The 15,708-nt window shown below is 24.4% G+C and overlaps 3 protein-coding genes across 5 annotated transcripts; 2 read left to right on the forward strand and 1 right to left on the reverse strand.

The window, feature by feature from the left end:
* Positions 1–5,849: 5,849 nt before the first annotated feature.
* On the forward strand, positions 5,850–7,350 carry LOC122861004 (pre-mRNA-splicing factor CWC25 homolog). The gene is made up of 5 exons (XM_044165128.1): positions 5,850–6,026; positions 6,137–6,479; positions 6,565–6,728; positions 6,802–7,130; positions 7,211–7,350. Exons 1-5 carry the CDS (start codon positions 6,009–6,011, stop codon positions 7,323–7,325), a joined length of 969 nt encoding a protein of 322 aa, XP_044021063.1. The 5' UTR covers positions 5,850–6,008; the 3' UTR covers positions 7,326–7,350.
* Positions 7,351–7,437: 87 nt separating this feature from the next.
* Positions 7,438–11,590, reverse strand: LOC122861003 (probable phosphorylase b kinase regulatory subunit beta). 2 transcript variants are annotated; one of them, XM_044165125.1, is made up of 6 exons: positions 11,413–11,590; positions 11,265–11,324; positions 11,066–11,187; positions 9,673–10,997; positions 9,571–9,585; positions 7,511–9,394 (listed from the first exon to the last, which is right to left on the reverse strand). In XM_044165125.1, exons 2-6 carry the CDS (start codon positions 11,303–11,305, stop codon positions 7,568–7,570), a joined length of 3,330 nt encoding a protein of 1,109 aa, XP_044021060.1. In that variant the 5' UTR covers positions 11,306–11,324; positions 11,413–11,590; the 3' UTR covers positions 7,511–7,567. The 2 variants fall into 2 exon arrangements, with proteins under 2 accessions (XP_044021061.1, XP_044021060.1); XM_044165126.1 differs by lacking the exon at positions 9,571–9,585 and having other exon boundaries at positions 7,438–9,394.
* Positions 11,591–12,019: 429 nt separating this feature from the next.
* On the forward strand, positions 12,020–15,598 carry LOC122861005 (cytoplasmic protein NCK1). Of its 2 annotated transcripts, XM_044165129.1 has the most exons (4): positions 12,020–12,533; positions 12,624–12,783; positions 14,015–15,069; positions 15,216–15,598. In XM_044165129.1, exons 2-4 carry the CDS (start codon positions 12,765–12,767, stop codon positions 15,435–15,437), a joined length of 1,296 nt encoding a protein of 431 aa, XP_044021064.1. In that variant the 5' UTR covers positions 12,020–12,533; positions 12,624–12,764; the 3' UTR covers positions 15,438–15,598. The 2 variants fall into 2 exon arrangements, with proteins under 2 accessions (XP_044021064.1, XP_044021065.1); XM_044165130.1 differs by lacking the exons at positions 12,020–12,533; positions 12,624–12,783 and adding an exon at positions 13,676–13,870.
* The last annotated feature ends 110 nt before the right edge of the window (positions 15,599–15,708 follow it).

Genomic DNA, 15,708 nt, shown 5'->3' on the forward strand with positions numbered 1-15,708 from the left:
TTTAAAAAATTGGCATATTAAGCTAGCACAACTTTTTTAATAATCATCGGATCTCGATGCAATTGGGCTCAAAATTTTGTGCGAATTATGTGTTTTTTATGTGTGAAGAAATAAATTTGAAAGAAATTTTTTTTTTTATTTTTTACATTTTTTTAAAAAATTCAAATATTAAGCTAGCACAACTTTTCCAATAATCATCGGATCTCGATGCAATTGGGCTTAAAATTTCGTGCGAATTATGTGTTTTTTATGTGTGAAGAAATAAATTTGAAAGAAAATTTTTTTAAATATTTTTTATATTTTTTTTTAAATTGACATATTAAGGTAGCACAACTTTTTCAGTAAACATTCAATCTTGATGTTATTAGACTAAAAATTACGTGTGAATTATGTGTGATTTATGTGTAAATAAATAAATTAAAAAAATTTTTAGTCAATTTATTCATTCTTTTTTTTTTTTATGATAATACTTGTGTTTATGAAATCAATGAACAATGAACCTTTTAGAAGGTATAGATACAGGCGCGCGTAGCGCGCCAATGTTCCCTCTAAAATAAACATTCAAGTTTCCTGATTTTATCTATTTATTTAATACTTTTGTTTAAAATTTTAAATAATATTTTATAATTAAACAATTGTTTACATATATAAATTAAGTAAGTTATAAATAATAATTTACTATATTTTTTTATGATTTGAAAATTGTAAAAGAATAATTTCATAAGTAACAATAGCACCAGCAACCTAAAAAGTAAACTCAATTAATTATAAAATACAATTAAAAGTTATATATTATCAAATAATAAGTTAAAGTATTACTTTAAGTATAAAGTTTCGTGTTATTGAGAAAAAATTCATTCCAGTAAGGGCAACTTCGTCACTCGTTAGTTGACAGTGAAGACGATAAGTCTGTGAAAAAATTTCAATAAAAAATTATATAGTCTATATAAATTATTATAAGAGCATTATAATGAAACAAAATTTTAATAGAAACCTCGTTGGTATATTTTGAGAGAGGACATTGATAAATAATCGGTAAAATAATTTTACTGTGATCGTTTATTCTCGCAATTGAATATAAAACACAAATTGCTCTCATCACGATATATACAAACGCAAAAATAGCGTAGCCTTTTGAAATATCAGAAATATTCAAATCTTCGAATCTAAAAATCGAATTATTAATATCGAAGATTATCAAAAAATTGTATATTTATAAAATATTATTCTTACGAAACTCCAGTGAATAATTGTAGACAAATGTAGAGAAAATTATGACCACATGATAGAAATATTAGTGGTGATAATACATTGTCTGTTTCTTTGACTAAATTACTTAAAATGCTGTAATTAATTCTCAACTGGTTCCAGTAGTGTTCATGATTATCACATGTACTTGAAGCTAATGCAAATTTATTTAGATGCTTGTATCTTTCAGCAAGACCCACAGACACCAATATTATAAAAGTATCAGTAAAATTCCAAACATAGGCTGGATAAATAGTAGAAATCATCAAAAAATATGTTCGAAATTTTTTGACAGCTGTTGTTGATTCAATAAATTAAATAAATAATAATTTTTAATGTTCAATTATTTTTGTTTTATCTTGTTACTTACAATTATTCGAATCAGTTATAGTAATCCATATTGGATCACAAAATTCACCAGCATTTCCCTGACTGTGGGCGAAGATATTCCACCAAATATTTTCGATGATAGACAAAATTAACATTATCAAAGATATTGTGTTGAATTTTCGACTTAATTTTGGAGGACCTTGATTTAATCTGTAAAAATTAAATAACCGAAAAGTTTTTTTTTTTAGTTTTATTTTTATTGATTTATGTCCAAACTAACTTGTCTAATTTTTTTTCCATATCTTCCCATTTATTCTGAAGGTTAATCCATTTTTTAGGTAGCCAAAAAAAAAATAAGCACTGAAGAAAAATAAAGGAATAATATACTGTGATGAATGCAGCATTAAAAATACCTGTAAATTTAAAATATTTCAAATAAAATATAAATAACGATAAAGAGATAATGATATTTTACCTGCAAAGTCAAAAGTACATCCACCAATATTATTTAGAGTTTTGAACAAGATAATAATACTTTTACAGGAAAAATAAAAAAGAGCCATTAGTATTATTATAGAGTAAAAGGTTTTGAATGAGTTAAAATTGTAATTTAGCATTTTTGGATTTTTATTGGAGACTCTCGATATTGGAAATATTCCGAATAATTGGCTGATTATTAAAACTGGAATTAATGATCTATGAAAACATTCTGGATCCTGTATACATATAAGCAAAAAAAAAATTAATATTACATATAATTTAATTTTTTCAGTTTTTATTTTCACATATATATCATCACACTAAGAAAATATAATAATTAAAAAAAAAAAAAAAAACTCACATTAAATTCAGTAATTAGAGGATGCACTTTATTTATTTGACATGGTGTTGACAATAATCTTCTTGGTTGTACAATAACTTCAGGATTTTGTGGTGATATGCTTGCATTTTTCACTGATTTTATTGTAATTAAATTTTGTACATCAGAATTGAAAGTTGATGATGTTTTTGATATTCCATCCATCTTGGTAAATCAACAATTCTATTTCATTTTTATACCCAAATATATTTTCATCCATTTGTCATCATGAAAATACTAAAAAACCATTGTCAAAACACTGTGCGTGTGTGATGTTCGAATTGATATTTGTTTTATTTTATTTATTACAATAATAGTTCGATAAACAAAATATAATTTATAAAAAAAACAATTCAATAAAGGGTACTCATTTTTAATAAATTATATATCATATATAGACAAAAAGTTACACGTGTAAGCTTTTTATTCTTTTTCATTATATGCAAGTATACCCATGAATTTTTAATGATTCATTTGTTTTTTATTAAATACATATAGTGAATTAATATATTTTTTGACATTTGTTTTTTTTTTTCATTACGTATAATTGAGTTTTTATCGATGAAAGAGTGACCTTAATCGTAAACAATAAACATTCGATTATCTACACTAGCTTTTTAAATTCTTATTGATATCAGACTACAGATCAAATTCTGTACATTTTAAGTACTTTATTTAATTATCTAAACAAAATTTTTAACACTCATCAAACCAACAAAACTTAAATTTAAATTACGTACTGATAATTAATAAAAAAATCTGGTAATCAATCTGGTGATTGAACAAATACAATGTGAATTTACATAATAATAAAATCATTCTGTGGACAAACATTTAAGTTGCCTGTTTTTATATCCATTTAATACTTTAGTTTACAATTTCTTATAATATTTTATAATTAATTAATTGTTTACATGTATAAATTAAGTAAGTTATAAATAATAATTTACGGTATTTTTTTATGGTTTAAAAATTGTAAAAGAATAATCTCATAGGTCATAATAGCACCAGCAATCTGGAAGAAAAAACTCAATTGATTATAAAGTATAATTAAAAATTATTTTATTATTGTTAAATAATAAGTTAAGTTATTACTTTGAGTATGAAATTTCGTGTTATTGAAAAAAATGACATTCCGGTAAGTGCAACTTCGTCACTCGTTAGTTGACACTGCAGACGATAAGTCTGTAAGAAAATTTAATATAAAATTATATTTAATATAAATTATTATAAGAGCATTATAATGAAATTTAATTTTAATAAATACCTCATTGGTATATTTTGAAAGAGGACATTGATAAATAATTGGTAGAATAATTTTACTGTGATCATTTATTTTAGCTGCTGAAAATAAAACTCCAAATGTTCTTGTCACGATAAATACAAACGCAAAAATAGTGTAGCCTTTCGAAATATCAACAATACTCAAATCATTGAATCTAAAAATAAAATTATCAATACCAATGATTATTTAAGAATTTGATATATTTATAAAATGGTATTCTTACGAAACTCCGATAAATAATTGCAGACAAATGTAGAAAAAATTATGACCACATGATAATAATATTAGTGGTGATAATACATTGTCTGTTTCTTTGACTAAATTACTTAAAATGCTGTAATTAATTCTCAACTGGTTCCAGTAGTGTTTATGATTATCACATGTACTTGAAGCTAATGCAAATTTATTTAGATGCTTGTATCTTTCAGCAAGACCAACAGACACCAAGATGATGAAAATATCAGTAAAATTCCAAACAGAGGCAGTGTATGAACCGATAGTCATCAAAAAATATGTTTGAAAACTATTTACAGCTGTTGTTGATTTAATTAAATAAATAAGTAATAGGTTTAGTGTTCAATTATTTTTGTTTAAGCTTTTGACTTACAATAATTCGAATTATTTATAGTAATCCATATTACACTACAAAATTTATCATTATTTTCTGATTTTTGAGAGTTAATATTCCACCACAAATTTTCGATGATAAACAAAATTAGCACTATCAAAGATATTGTGTTGAATTTTCGACTTAATTTTGGAGGATCTTGATTTAATCTGTAAAAATTTAAAAAAACCAACAAGTTTTTTTTTTAGTTGTATTTTTATTGATTTATGTCCAAACTAACTTGTCTAATTTTTTTTCCATATCTTCCCATTTATTCTGAAGATTAATCCACTTTTTAGGTAGCATAAAAAAAAATAAACACTGAAGAAAAATAAAGCAATAATATTCTGTCATAAATACAGCACCAGAAATACCTGTTTTCAAAAAAATATTTTAAATAAAATATAAATAAATATAAAGTTATATATATTACCTGCAAAGTCAAAAGTACATCCACCAATATTGTTGAGAGTTTTAAACAAGATATTAATACTTTTACAGGAAAAATAAAAAAGAGCCATTAGTATTATTGTACAGTAAAATGTTTTGAATGATTTGACATTGAAATTTAGCATTTTTGGATTTTTATTGGAGACTCTTGATATTGGAAATATTCCGAACAATTGACTGAATATTAAAACTGGAATTAATGATCTATGAAAACATTCTGGATTCTGTATATAAACAAAAAAAAAAATATTATTAAAAACAAAAAATTAATATTCCATATACAATTTCAGTTTTTCAGTTTTTATTATATTTATAAAATATAATAATTAAAAAAAAAAAAAAAAAACTCACATTAAATTCAGTAATTAGAGGATGCACTTTATTTATTTGACATGGTGTTGACAATAATCTTCTTGGTTGTACAATAACTTCAGGATTTTGTGGTGATATTTTTGCATTTTTCACTGATTTTATTATAATTAATCTTTGTACATCAGAGTTGAAAGTTGATGATGATTTTGGTATTCCATCCATGTTGTTAAATTAGCAATCTTATTTTATTTTTATACTCTAATGTATTATCATTCATTTGTCATTATGAAGATACTAAAAGCCCATTGTTATAAAACACTGTATGTGCGATGATTGAATTGACATTTGTTTTATTTTATTCATTACAAATAGAGTTCGGTAAAGAATACTTATAATTAAAAAAAGAAAACAATTCAATAAAGGTAACTTATTTTTAATAAATTATATATAGACAAAAAGTTACAAGTGTATATAAATATATTATTAAGATCTTTTTATTCTTTTTCATTATGTAAGTGCTCATGAATTGTTAATGATTTTTTTGTTTTTTATCAAATGAAATAAATTAAAATTTCAAATAAATGTACGAATGGATATTTTTTTTATCGTGGTGGTAAAATACCACAAAAATTTTATTCTGAAAACTTTGTCAATTATAAGTATCGGAAAAATTTAAACCAGTTGGAAAATTCTTTCGATAATAATACGATGTTCACCACGCACTTTTAGTGCGCATTGTAAAAAAAGAGACAAAAAAATTCGTCATCTTTCAGGAATTTCAGACTTTCAGCTGGCAGCAGCTGATCAGCTCCAAAAAAATAAATAACAACTTTTGTGTTTACATTTATAAATAAACATTATAAATAAAAATATCCCAACAGTTTAATTTTTAACAATTAAAACAAAATCAATCAAAAATGGGTGGCGGTGATTTGGTAAGTAAAAAAATATTAATCAAAAAAACAAAAAAAATAAATAAATACATACTCTAACCTTAAAATAAATAGAAAAAAGAAAAACAATAATAAAACGTTTATTTATTTAGAATTTGAAAAAATCATGGCATCCTTCAACAATGAAAAATATGGAAAAAGTATGGAAAGCAGAACAACAAAATACTCAAGAAAAAAAAAGAATTGCTGAATTACAAAGGGACATTGAAAGAGAAAGAGACAGAGAAGATATTACAAAGTTAGGAATGCAACAAGGAACACTTGCTCCAAAAGATAATGAAAAAATAAATTGGATGTATACACAGCCAAATTCAAGTATTAATCGTGAGGATTATTTAAAAGGCAAAACAATTGACAAGACATTTGAACAAATTGTCAAAAATGAACGTGATGTTGAAAAAAATAAAGTTTTACCAAGTAATCACGTTGAACATGGTAAATTAAATTTATTATTTATTTAAATTATAACTATTATTATCATAAATATTAATATGATTATTTAATTGCTTTTTTTTTACAGAATGTATACCACCATCTTTACGTTTTTTTACTGGAAATGAACAAGTTGATTTGCAAAGAAAAATTCAAGAAGATCCACTTTTTGCAATTAAAAAAAAAGAATATGAATCAAGAGCACAGATACTTAATAATCCAGTCAAGCTTAAACAACTCAAAGAATTAGCTGTAAGTATATTAAATTATTTATAAATAATTAATTTTCTTTTTATAAAAATATATTTATTTACTTAATTTTTAGAGCAAAAGAAAAGAAACAAGTCCTGAAAAATCATCATCATCATCATCATCGTCATCGTCAAGGCATAAATCAAAAAGACATCACAAGGAATCATCACATAGATCATCAAGACATGAAGAAAAAAGCAAAGAACGTGAAAAAGAAAAAAACAAAAAAGATCATCATAAAAAAAAACCTAAACTAACTGATGAAGAAAGAAAACGTAAACTTCGTGAAATGATGGCTAATGCATCTTGGCATGATAAAGAACGAGCAATGAATGTTAAAAAATATCGTGAACAAGAAAAAAAAGAAACAACTGAAAAAACATACAACAAAGATTTCATAAGGTTAATTAAAAATTATTTATATAACAATGTTAACCTTGAACTGATTTATAAATAATTATAAATTTTTTTATTTTTTATAGAAAACAACTGATGGCAGCTGCTGAACATGGAACAGTTGCATCAAGAATAAAATCAAACATCAACAACATTCAACGTTCAGAACGTGCAATGGATTCAAATTTTGCAAGACGGTAGCAATTTTTTTTTTTTTACAAAATTAGCTCCGCTCAATTGTACCAAGTATTTTGAATAAATAATTAATCTATTTTATTTCTGTTTAATTAAAAAATCAACTTTTAAAATATTTTTCATAATATATTATTTATTTAACATTCAACAATCATTTGTAAAATTTAAAATCACAAATAAATATATATTTTTTTTGGCACACACGTTTTTTCTACGAAACAAAAAAAACTATAATCTAATAAAATCAACTATGATATATTGCACATTTCATTGTTATCAGATGGTACTAAATCAGTATCACTAATTGTCGTCATACAACCACCAGTTAAAACATTATTAACAACAGCTCTTGCTAAATATCCAGTAGTAACTGAACAATGCATTGAAAAAAATTCTTGCATATTATCATTTTGAATTAAATTATTATCTTTGCAATACATAATATATGCATCTTCAACAAGTGTATTTAAATCAAGTTGTCTTTTAAAACTTAACTCTGGATTTCTACATAATATTATTGATACAATATCTAATAGTTCAACAATAATTTGACGATATTCTGGTATTTGTATATGATTCAATATTGATTCAACTAATAATGAAAATGTTAATTCAGATCTTGACATATTTGTTAATGTTGGTTGTTGTGGTAATTCTTGTCCATTAACACGTATACCACCTGGACATCTCATTAATACTTCCCAAACTTGATTATAAAAATGTGCTGGTACACGACAAAGACTACCCTCAATTTTTCTACGACAAATAACTGTTAAATTTTCTTCAATTTCCCAATCTTTAACAGTTAATATTTTAATTAATATTTTACGTAATTCATATGGACTATAACATTCAATTGGTTTTGGATTTTTAATTGACATTATTAAATATAATTTAATAGCTTCAAGTACCCAACCAATTCTTATTTTTAATATACCTTTAAACATATCTGGATTTGTACCAATTAATCTTCCACAATATAATAAAACTTCTTGTTGTAATACAGCTTGTACAATATCATGTGGTTGAATTTTTTCATACATAACTGATTGTATTTCAGCTGGTGTCATTGGTTTATCAAATACTGTTTCTTCATGTCCAATAACACCAACAGTTATTTGTTTACCTTTAACTAATACACCAGTTATAAATGGACTAATACTATCAACAGTATGATTTAATAATGAACTACAATATCTAACTGCTTTCCAATAACGTAAACTACCAGCTTGTTGATATAATAATTTTAAATTATCAATAACATTTGTACCATTTATATCATAATATTGTCCTTCACGTTGTAATAATATACCATATAATATTGCTTTATTATAAATACCATTTGTACAACGTAGCTCATTTATAATATTATATATTTTATCATTTTTAAATTTTTTATAATCAATTGTTGTGTCTTCATTGTATGACAATGAACGTGGTACATCTGTTAAACTTTGATAGCCAATATAATCATGTTTTAATTGTTTAAATTGTGTTAATTCAATATCAGTTTCAATATGACTAACAAAATCTAAATGTTCAATACATGATGATGATATTAAATTTTGTAAACGACCAATTCTAACTTTAGTACCATCACAATAACCTTTTTTTAACATTGCAAATAAATCAAGCATTTCTTTAAATTGTGGATCTCTCATGTGTTCTTCACGTATTAATAAACATACTGTTGGACGTCCAGATAAACGCCAATATTTACCAACAAATTTTAATTCAGTTTTAATATCATCAATTAATAATGCCATATCACGATATAAATAAAATTGTGATACTTCAAATATTAATGGATAACATAATACTGTCATACCACATACACGATATACTTTACTTGTACCAAGTGAACCAATTGGACGTGCTGGTCTACCTTGAAGCTTCAATTTTTTATTAATACCTAATTTTTGATAAACATCAATAAGTTGTAGTGATGATAATATTTGTACTGGTTCAACTTCATGTGGTGTTTGAGTTTGTATACCATATGTTGCCATCATTGCTTGAAGTCTCATTGATTCAGCAATTAAAACAATTTGAACAACCAAATCTGAATGTGTACCCTGTTTAAAATAATTTATTTAATTATAATATTTTTTTTTTATATTTGTTATTTATATTTTAATGAAAAATCAAGTACATGCAACAGTTTTTTTTTTCAAGCATTATTAATATTAAAATGTACACAAAATTATTTTAAAAAAACAGTCAATCAATTTGATAATAATAATTTACTTACAATGGTGGGTTTAGCCTGTATGAAAAAATATAATTTATATAAAAAAATTTAAATGAATGATGAATGAATGAATCGCAATGATGATGTATATATTAAACTCACTTGAAAAGCTGAATATCTTCCAGTACGTCTTGGTCGATTGTAAGATGGTAAATATCTTCTAATTGGATCAAGTTCATTGATATGTAAAAGTCCAGCAGTTAATAGCTGTGCAATAATAAACATAGCTTGATTCCATAAATAAAGTGGTGATGATTCAGTGTCACTAATTGTTGATGTTTTATTTGCACTACCAATATTACTTGCTGCACGATAAGTTGAACCAGGTTCTTGTCTTTCAGCATCAATATGATTTTCTGGTACATAATAATACATTGGTATTATTGGATCACCAAATTTATCTTTATGTATTCTTATTTTTAATAAATTTTGATATTCTTCAACTTGTTCTGGTATTGATTTAAATACACCATCAATAATCATAAATATATAAAATAGGGGCCATTCACATTCAATTTTATCAAAATCTTTAATTTCACCAGTTTTATAAAATCTTCTTGTTTTATCTTCAATAACTGTTTTATATCCATCTCTACCAAATCTTTTATATCCATAATGTCCTTTTAATTTATTAATAATATTTGTTTTAGTATCATTATAAAGTGGCTCTTCATGTGTTGCAAATGCTGGAAATGATATTGTTGTTAATAAACCAGAATCAACACTTTTTGAACTTGATTCACGTGGTAACATTGTTTCAAATATACTACGATTACGATTATGTGCATCAATATCAACATATATTACAGACCATGATGCACCTTTATCACCAAATAAATTACAACCATTTATTGCTTCAAGTGCACTTTTAGCCATGCCAATTGAACTTGCATGTATTTCTGGTGTACCATCATTATAACGACTACCTCTTTCCCACATACCATAATCTGGTGTTCTATATGCACGTTCAACATAATATACTAAATTTTGTACAAATGCAACTTCATCTTGTGTATATATTATTTGTAAACCAGATGATATCATTTGTACTAGAAATAATAAATATAATGATACAACATCAATTTGTAAATGAAAAAAATCATCATCTTTGTATATTTCATCACCAGTATCAAGATTAAATTTACAATGTAATGCATAACGATTACATTGATTTAATTTAAATAATTCAATTCTATCTGATTGTTTTATCCAACATTCCAAAATTCCACGCATACATTTAACTGCTGATTGTCCAAGTTCATATGATTTACCACGATCATCATCAATTCTACGATATGCTTGATATAAACTCCATATTGATGCTGCACAATATATACTATCTTTAACACTGCCAACTATTTTATCACTTGTTACTTCAGGAAATAAACCAGTTATACAGCTTTGATGATTTAACAATTGTCTTTTAACTGTAAATTAATTATTATTTTATTATTATTTATTGTTTAATAACAAGTATTAAAATATTATTACTTACCAATTCCATAATATATATCCAATTGTCTTATTGTATCTTCGTAATTTGATATTTTTAAAAACATGTCAATATCAAGGTCATAAACACTTCCCTGTCTAGCACTATTTTCTGCCATTGAAAATCTATTTAAATTGAATAATTATTTAATATTAATTAATTCATCAAGTTAACGATTTTATATTTTATTTTATTTATTTACCTTTTTGATGATTCAGATGGTGATCTTACTTTAGAAGTCATGATTTTTAAGATGTTTCTCCTTCAAAAGTTTTAAAGAACAAATTAATTAATATTTCATTAATATTTTTTTTAATAATAATAAAAATAAAATTCTTACAATAACAAACCTTTATTAAATAATATAAATAATATATATAATTAATCACATAATAATTATAAAATTAAATTTTATTTTTCTCCATAAATAAAAATTAAAAAAAAAGAACGTAAAAAGAAATTGAGAAAAAAAAAATAAATAAATAAAAAGCAGCTGATTGTCGATAAATTATCAATCGCGTAATAATGGATTTTTTAAAAATAAATCATCATTATGCCGTATTTTCAACAATACCACCCCTTTAAATATAAATTATGACTCATCTGTCATAAAAAACTTCAAAACAAAACAGAAAAAAAAGTCAACAACAAAATTAATTACCAATTTATTATTAAAAATATAAAATATATAATAATAATTAAATAAACAACAATAAAAAATTATAATTTATTTATTTATTATCTCTTTTTTAGTGTGTGTTTATTTATTGAGTTTGCGCAATAAGCAGCTGACATTTTTTAATATAGAAAGAGATAAATAAACATATCTATTTTATCAAAAAGAGAGATAGTACATTGTATATTATTCATAAAAAAAAAAATTAAATTAGATATAGTGGCGTCATAATTTTCATGTTAATAATAAATAAAAATAATTATGGTGTTGGTGGAAAATTTTATACACGTATATGATATTTAAAAAAAAAAAAACTGTGTCCATGTATGTGTGTGTGTGATTCACTTGGGTTGATTTTTCCAACAAGGGTGGGTCTTTAAATTTTGTACATCTTGGGGAGGGGTCCAACACATCACCCCAATAATAAACTATCATTTTTCATTTTTATACTCAAATAATAAAATAAATATATATATTTTTTACAATTATTAATATAAATTATATACAAATATTTATAAAAAAGTTAGTGGTGATAACAAAAAAAAAAAAAAAAAAGAAAATATTTTATAAACGTGTTTGACAAAATTGCAACACCAAAATAAATTAAATACAAAAAAATATGAAATACTAATTTTTTATATATACATTTTAAAGTGAAACAATATCTTTTATTATTTTTTTTTTCTTATATTATAAAAGTTCCAAGAGGATGATTTTTTTATGCCTTTTTAGTTAAATTTTAATGACAAATTGGAGTGATTAATTATTTATCAATTTATTGGATTAATTTTGAAGGTATGTTATTATTATTTTTATTATTTTTTAATATTCCCCCCCTTGTAATTTATCACCCTGCATAATATATATATACATATATATACATAGGTGTGTATTACAACAACGAGTTGAAACCCCCCATAAAATTTCTCGAGTTCGTTTGATGGCTGCTGCTGCTGTTGTCTCAAGGGGTGGGAGAAAACAAGCCTTGTCCACATAATATTCAGAAGCTTTTTTATATGCAGGAATATGTCGAGCTTAAAAATTGGTAAGTTGTTAATTTTTTTAAAAATATTTTTAAATTAATAACAACACACTAAATAGTGTGTTTTAAATTTTTTATATATTACTACTTGTTTGTGAATTTTTTTTTTAAATTTTCTTTTCAACTGGATATAAATATATCTATTATTATTTCTAATATTTTGACAAGTTGATTTATTTTTATTTTTGTCTATGTGTGATTTTGTAGATTTGTAGGAGAATTTTTATTTAGAATATTTATTTTTGTATGATTTTTTTTATGATGGTATAATTTGTCAGTCAGTAACAGCATTGAATTGTTATTAATTTATACAAATTAATTATTGATTTAATTTAAAAACTTTTAATAATAATTTGAGTATTGCATGAATTTTATTTGACAGCATGTTTGTTTGACTTTTATGTTGTATTGATAAAATATGTTAGACAATACAAGCAACTATTAAATTAATAAAAAATAAAAACAAACAATAATTAATTTAGTATTCATGTTATTATTAAAACTGTCATAAGAAAAAAATAAAAAAAAAAATATAAATAACACACTAACAAAAATAAAATAACAACATTTTAAATTGTCATCTTGGATTAAAATTATGCCTCAAGTTCAAGGCTTATATTTTTATTGTATAGATTATTATTTATTTATTTTTTAAATGTTTTTTTCTTCAAGTTACGATTATTCAATTGATTGAAAAGTATGGAATCATCAACAAGACATCACAAAGCAAGACATCAATAAATCCAAATAAATAAAAAATATAAAAGTCAACAATAGTGTTATGTAATTATTGTGAAAATAAAAAAAAAGACATTGAGTGATTTAATTGAATTAAAAAAAAAAAAAAACAAAAAACAAACAACACAGTCATATAAATTTTGAATAAACAAAAAATTATAATAACCAAATATATATCTAATAATGGATTTAATTTAAATAAAAATAAAAACACTTGTGCAAATGACACATACAATATTAATAATAATAACAACACATGAGTTTAACTTGATAATACCAAGTTGCACAAAAAACACCAGTATTTGGAAGTAAATATATATTAAATATTTGCACATGGCAGCCATGAAGCATGGTACGTTTTGTTGTATTTATTATTTTGATTTCAAAAAGTAGTTAAATATTTATTGAATGTGATAAAATTAGTGTTATATTATTTGATGAATTTTTAATGATTTATTTTGCTTAATAATTTATCATGTTTTTTTATAATTTCTAGGCAAGACAAATCAAGACGACGTGTGTTACGTTGTCGCAAAATATGATTATGGTGCTCAAGGTGCCCAAGAATTAGATTTACGTAAAAATGAACGTTATTTATTATTGGATGATTCAAAACATTGGTGGCGTGTACAAAGTGCACGTGGACAAGCTGGTTATGTACCAAGTAATTATGTTAAAAAAGAAAAACCATCATTATTTGATAGTATTAAAAAAAAAGTTAAAAAAGGATCTGGTTCAAAAACATTACCATCTGGTAATTCACCATCACGTGCTGTTGAATCACCAATAATGACACGTAGATTACCAGCAGATCCAAGTGAAGCAATTGGTACTGCTGTTGTTAAATATAATTATCAAGCACAACAACCAGATGAATTAGCATTAGCTAAAGGTACACGTATACTTATATTGGAAAAATCAAATGATGGCTGGTGGCGTGGACAAAGTGGTACACAAGCTGGTTGGTTTCCATCAAATTATACACAAGAAGAGGGTGATAATGATGATACATTACATACATATGCTATGGCTGAAAATGTACTTGATATTGTTGTTGCATTATATTCATTTTCATCAAATAATGATCAAGAATTATCATTTGAAAAAGGTGATCGTTTAGAAATATTAGATAGACCACCAGCTGATCCAGAATGGTATAAAGCTAGAAATGGACAAGGACAAATTGGTCTTGTACCAAGAAATTATTTACAAGAATTGAGTGAATATTTAACACAACCATATCGTGAACGTGGTGGTGGTATTGTTGGTACTGGTACTGGTACTATTGGAGGTGGTGGTGGTCCTGGTAATGGTTCTGGTCCTGTTCCTGGTCCTGGTAATGGTAATGGTGGTGGTGGTACAATGACAACAAGTGAAATAAGTACATCTGGTGAACAACATTCACTTGAAAGAAGGCCTGATCCTGGTGAAAGACCACATCTTATTGGTAAACCATGGTACTATGGAAGTATTACACGCTCACAATGTGATAATGTTCTTAATCAACATGGCCATGATGGTGATTTTCTCATCAGAGACAGTGAGACTAATGTAAGCTTTTTATTTTACTTTTTTAATTAAAAAAATCAATAGTTAATTGAATTATTCAAAATTAGACATGACATACTTTTGTTGATTTTTCAACAATTATTAATGAAAACTGATTACTAATTGATATAATAAAATTTAATTAACAGATGGGTGATTATTCAGTATCACTAAAAGCACCTGGACGTAATAAGCATTTTAGGGTACATGTTGAAGGAGCTCTCTATTGTATTGGTCAACGTAAATTTCATACACTAGATCAACTTGTCGATCATTATCAACGTGCACCAATATACACAAATAAACAAGGTGAAAAATTATACCTAGTACGTCCTTTGCCAAAAGTTAATACCGGTAGTAACGGTTGCTAAGGCAAATAATATTTATAATTAATTATTATTGATAATAATATAAATTCTTTATTTTTTTTTCTTTTTTTTTGAGATAAAATAACGATGAAACCTCGGGAAGCCTAGTTATATTAATATCAATCTCATGTTTATATACATAATATTAATTAATAAAATTGGAGGAGCATGCAAATAATATTTATAAAAAAAAAAATAATAATAATAATAATAAAAATAAACAAACTAGTAGTTGTTTTTTTAAACTTTTTTCATTTTTTAAAATTTTTCTACA

This window comes from Aphidius gifuensis, linkage group LG1, assembly GCF_014905175.1.
Source record: "Aphidius gifuensis isolate YNYX2018 linkage group LG1, ASM1490517v1, whole genome shotgun sequence".
Classification (NCBI taxonomy): domain Eukaryota; kingdom Metazoa; phylum Arthropoda; class Insecta; order Hymenoptera; family Braconidae; genus Aphidius; species Aphidius gifuensis.

Bases quoted from the DNA above. Each gene is read 5' to 3' on its own strand.
- LOC122861004 (XM_044165128.1), top strand. The intron at 6,729-6,801 runs GTAAGTATATTA...CTTAATTTTTAG, and splicing joins AACAACTCAAAGAATTAGCT to AGCAAAAGAAAAGAAACAAG. The intron at 7,131-7,210 runs GTTAATTAAAAA...TATTTTTTATAG, and splicing joins TACAACAAAGATTTCATAAG to AAAACAACTGATGGCAGCTG.
- LOC122861003 (XM_044165125.1), bottom strand. From the start codon at position 11,305: ATGACTTCTAAAGTAAGATCACCATCTGAATCATCAAAAAG. The intron at 11,188-11,264 runs GTAAATAAATAA...CAATTTAAATAG, and splicing joins CCATCTGAATCATCAAAAAG to ATTTTCAATGGCAGAAAATA. The intron at 10,998-11,065 runs GTAAGTAATAAT...ATTAATTTACAG, and splicing joins GGATATATATTATGGAATTG to TTAAAAGACAATTGTTAAAT.
- LOC122861005 (XM_044165129.1), top strand. The intron at 15,070-15,215 runs GTAAGCTTTTTA...TTTAATTAACAG, and splicing joins TCAGAGACAGTGAGACTAAT to ATGGGTGATTATTCAGTATC.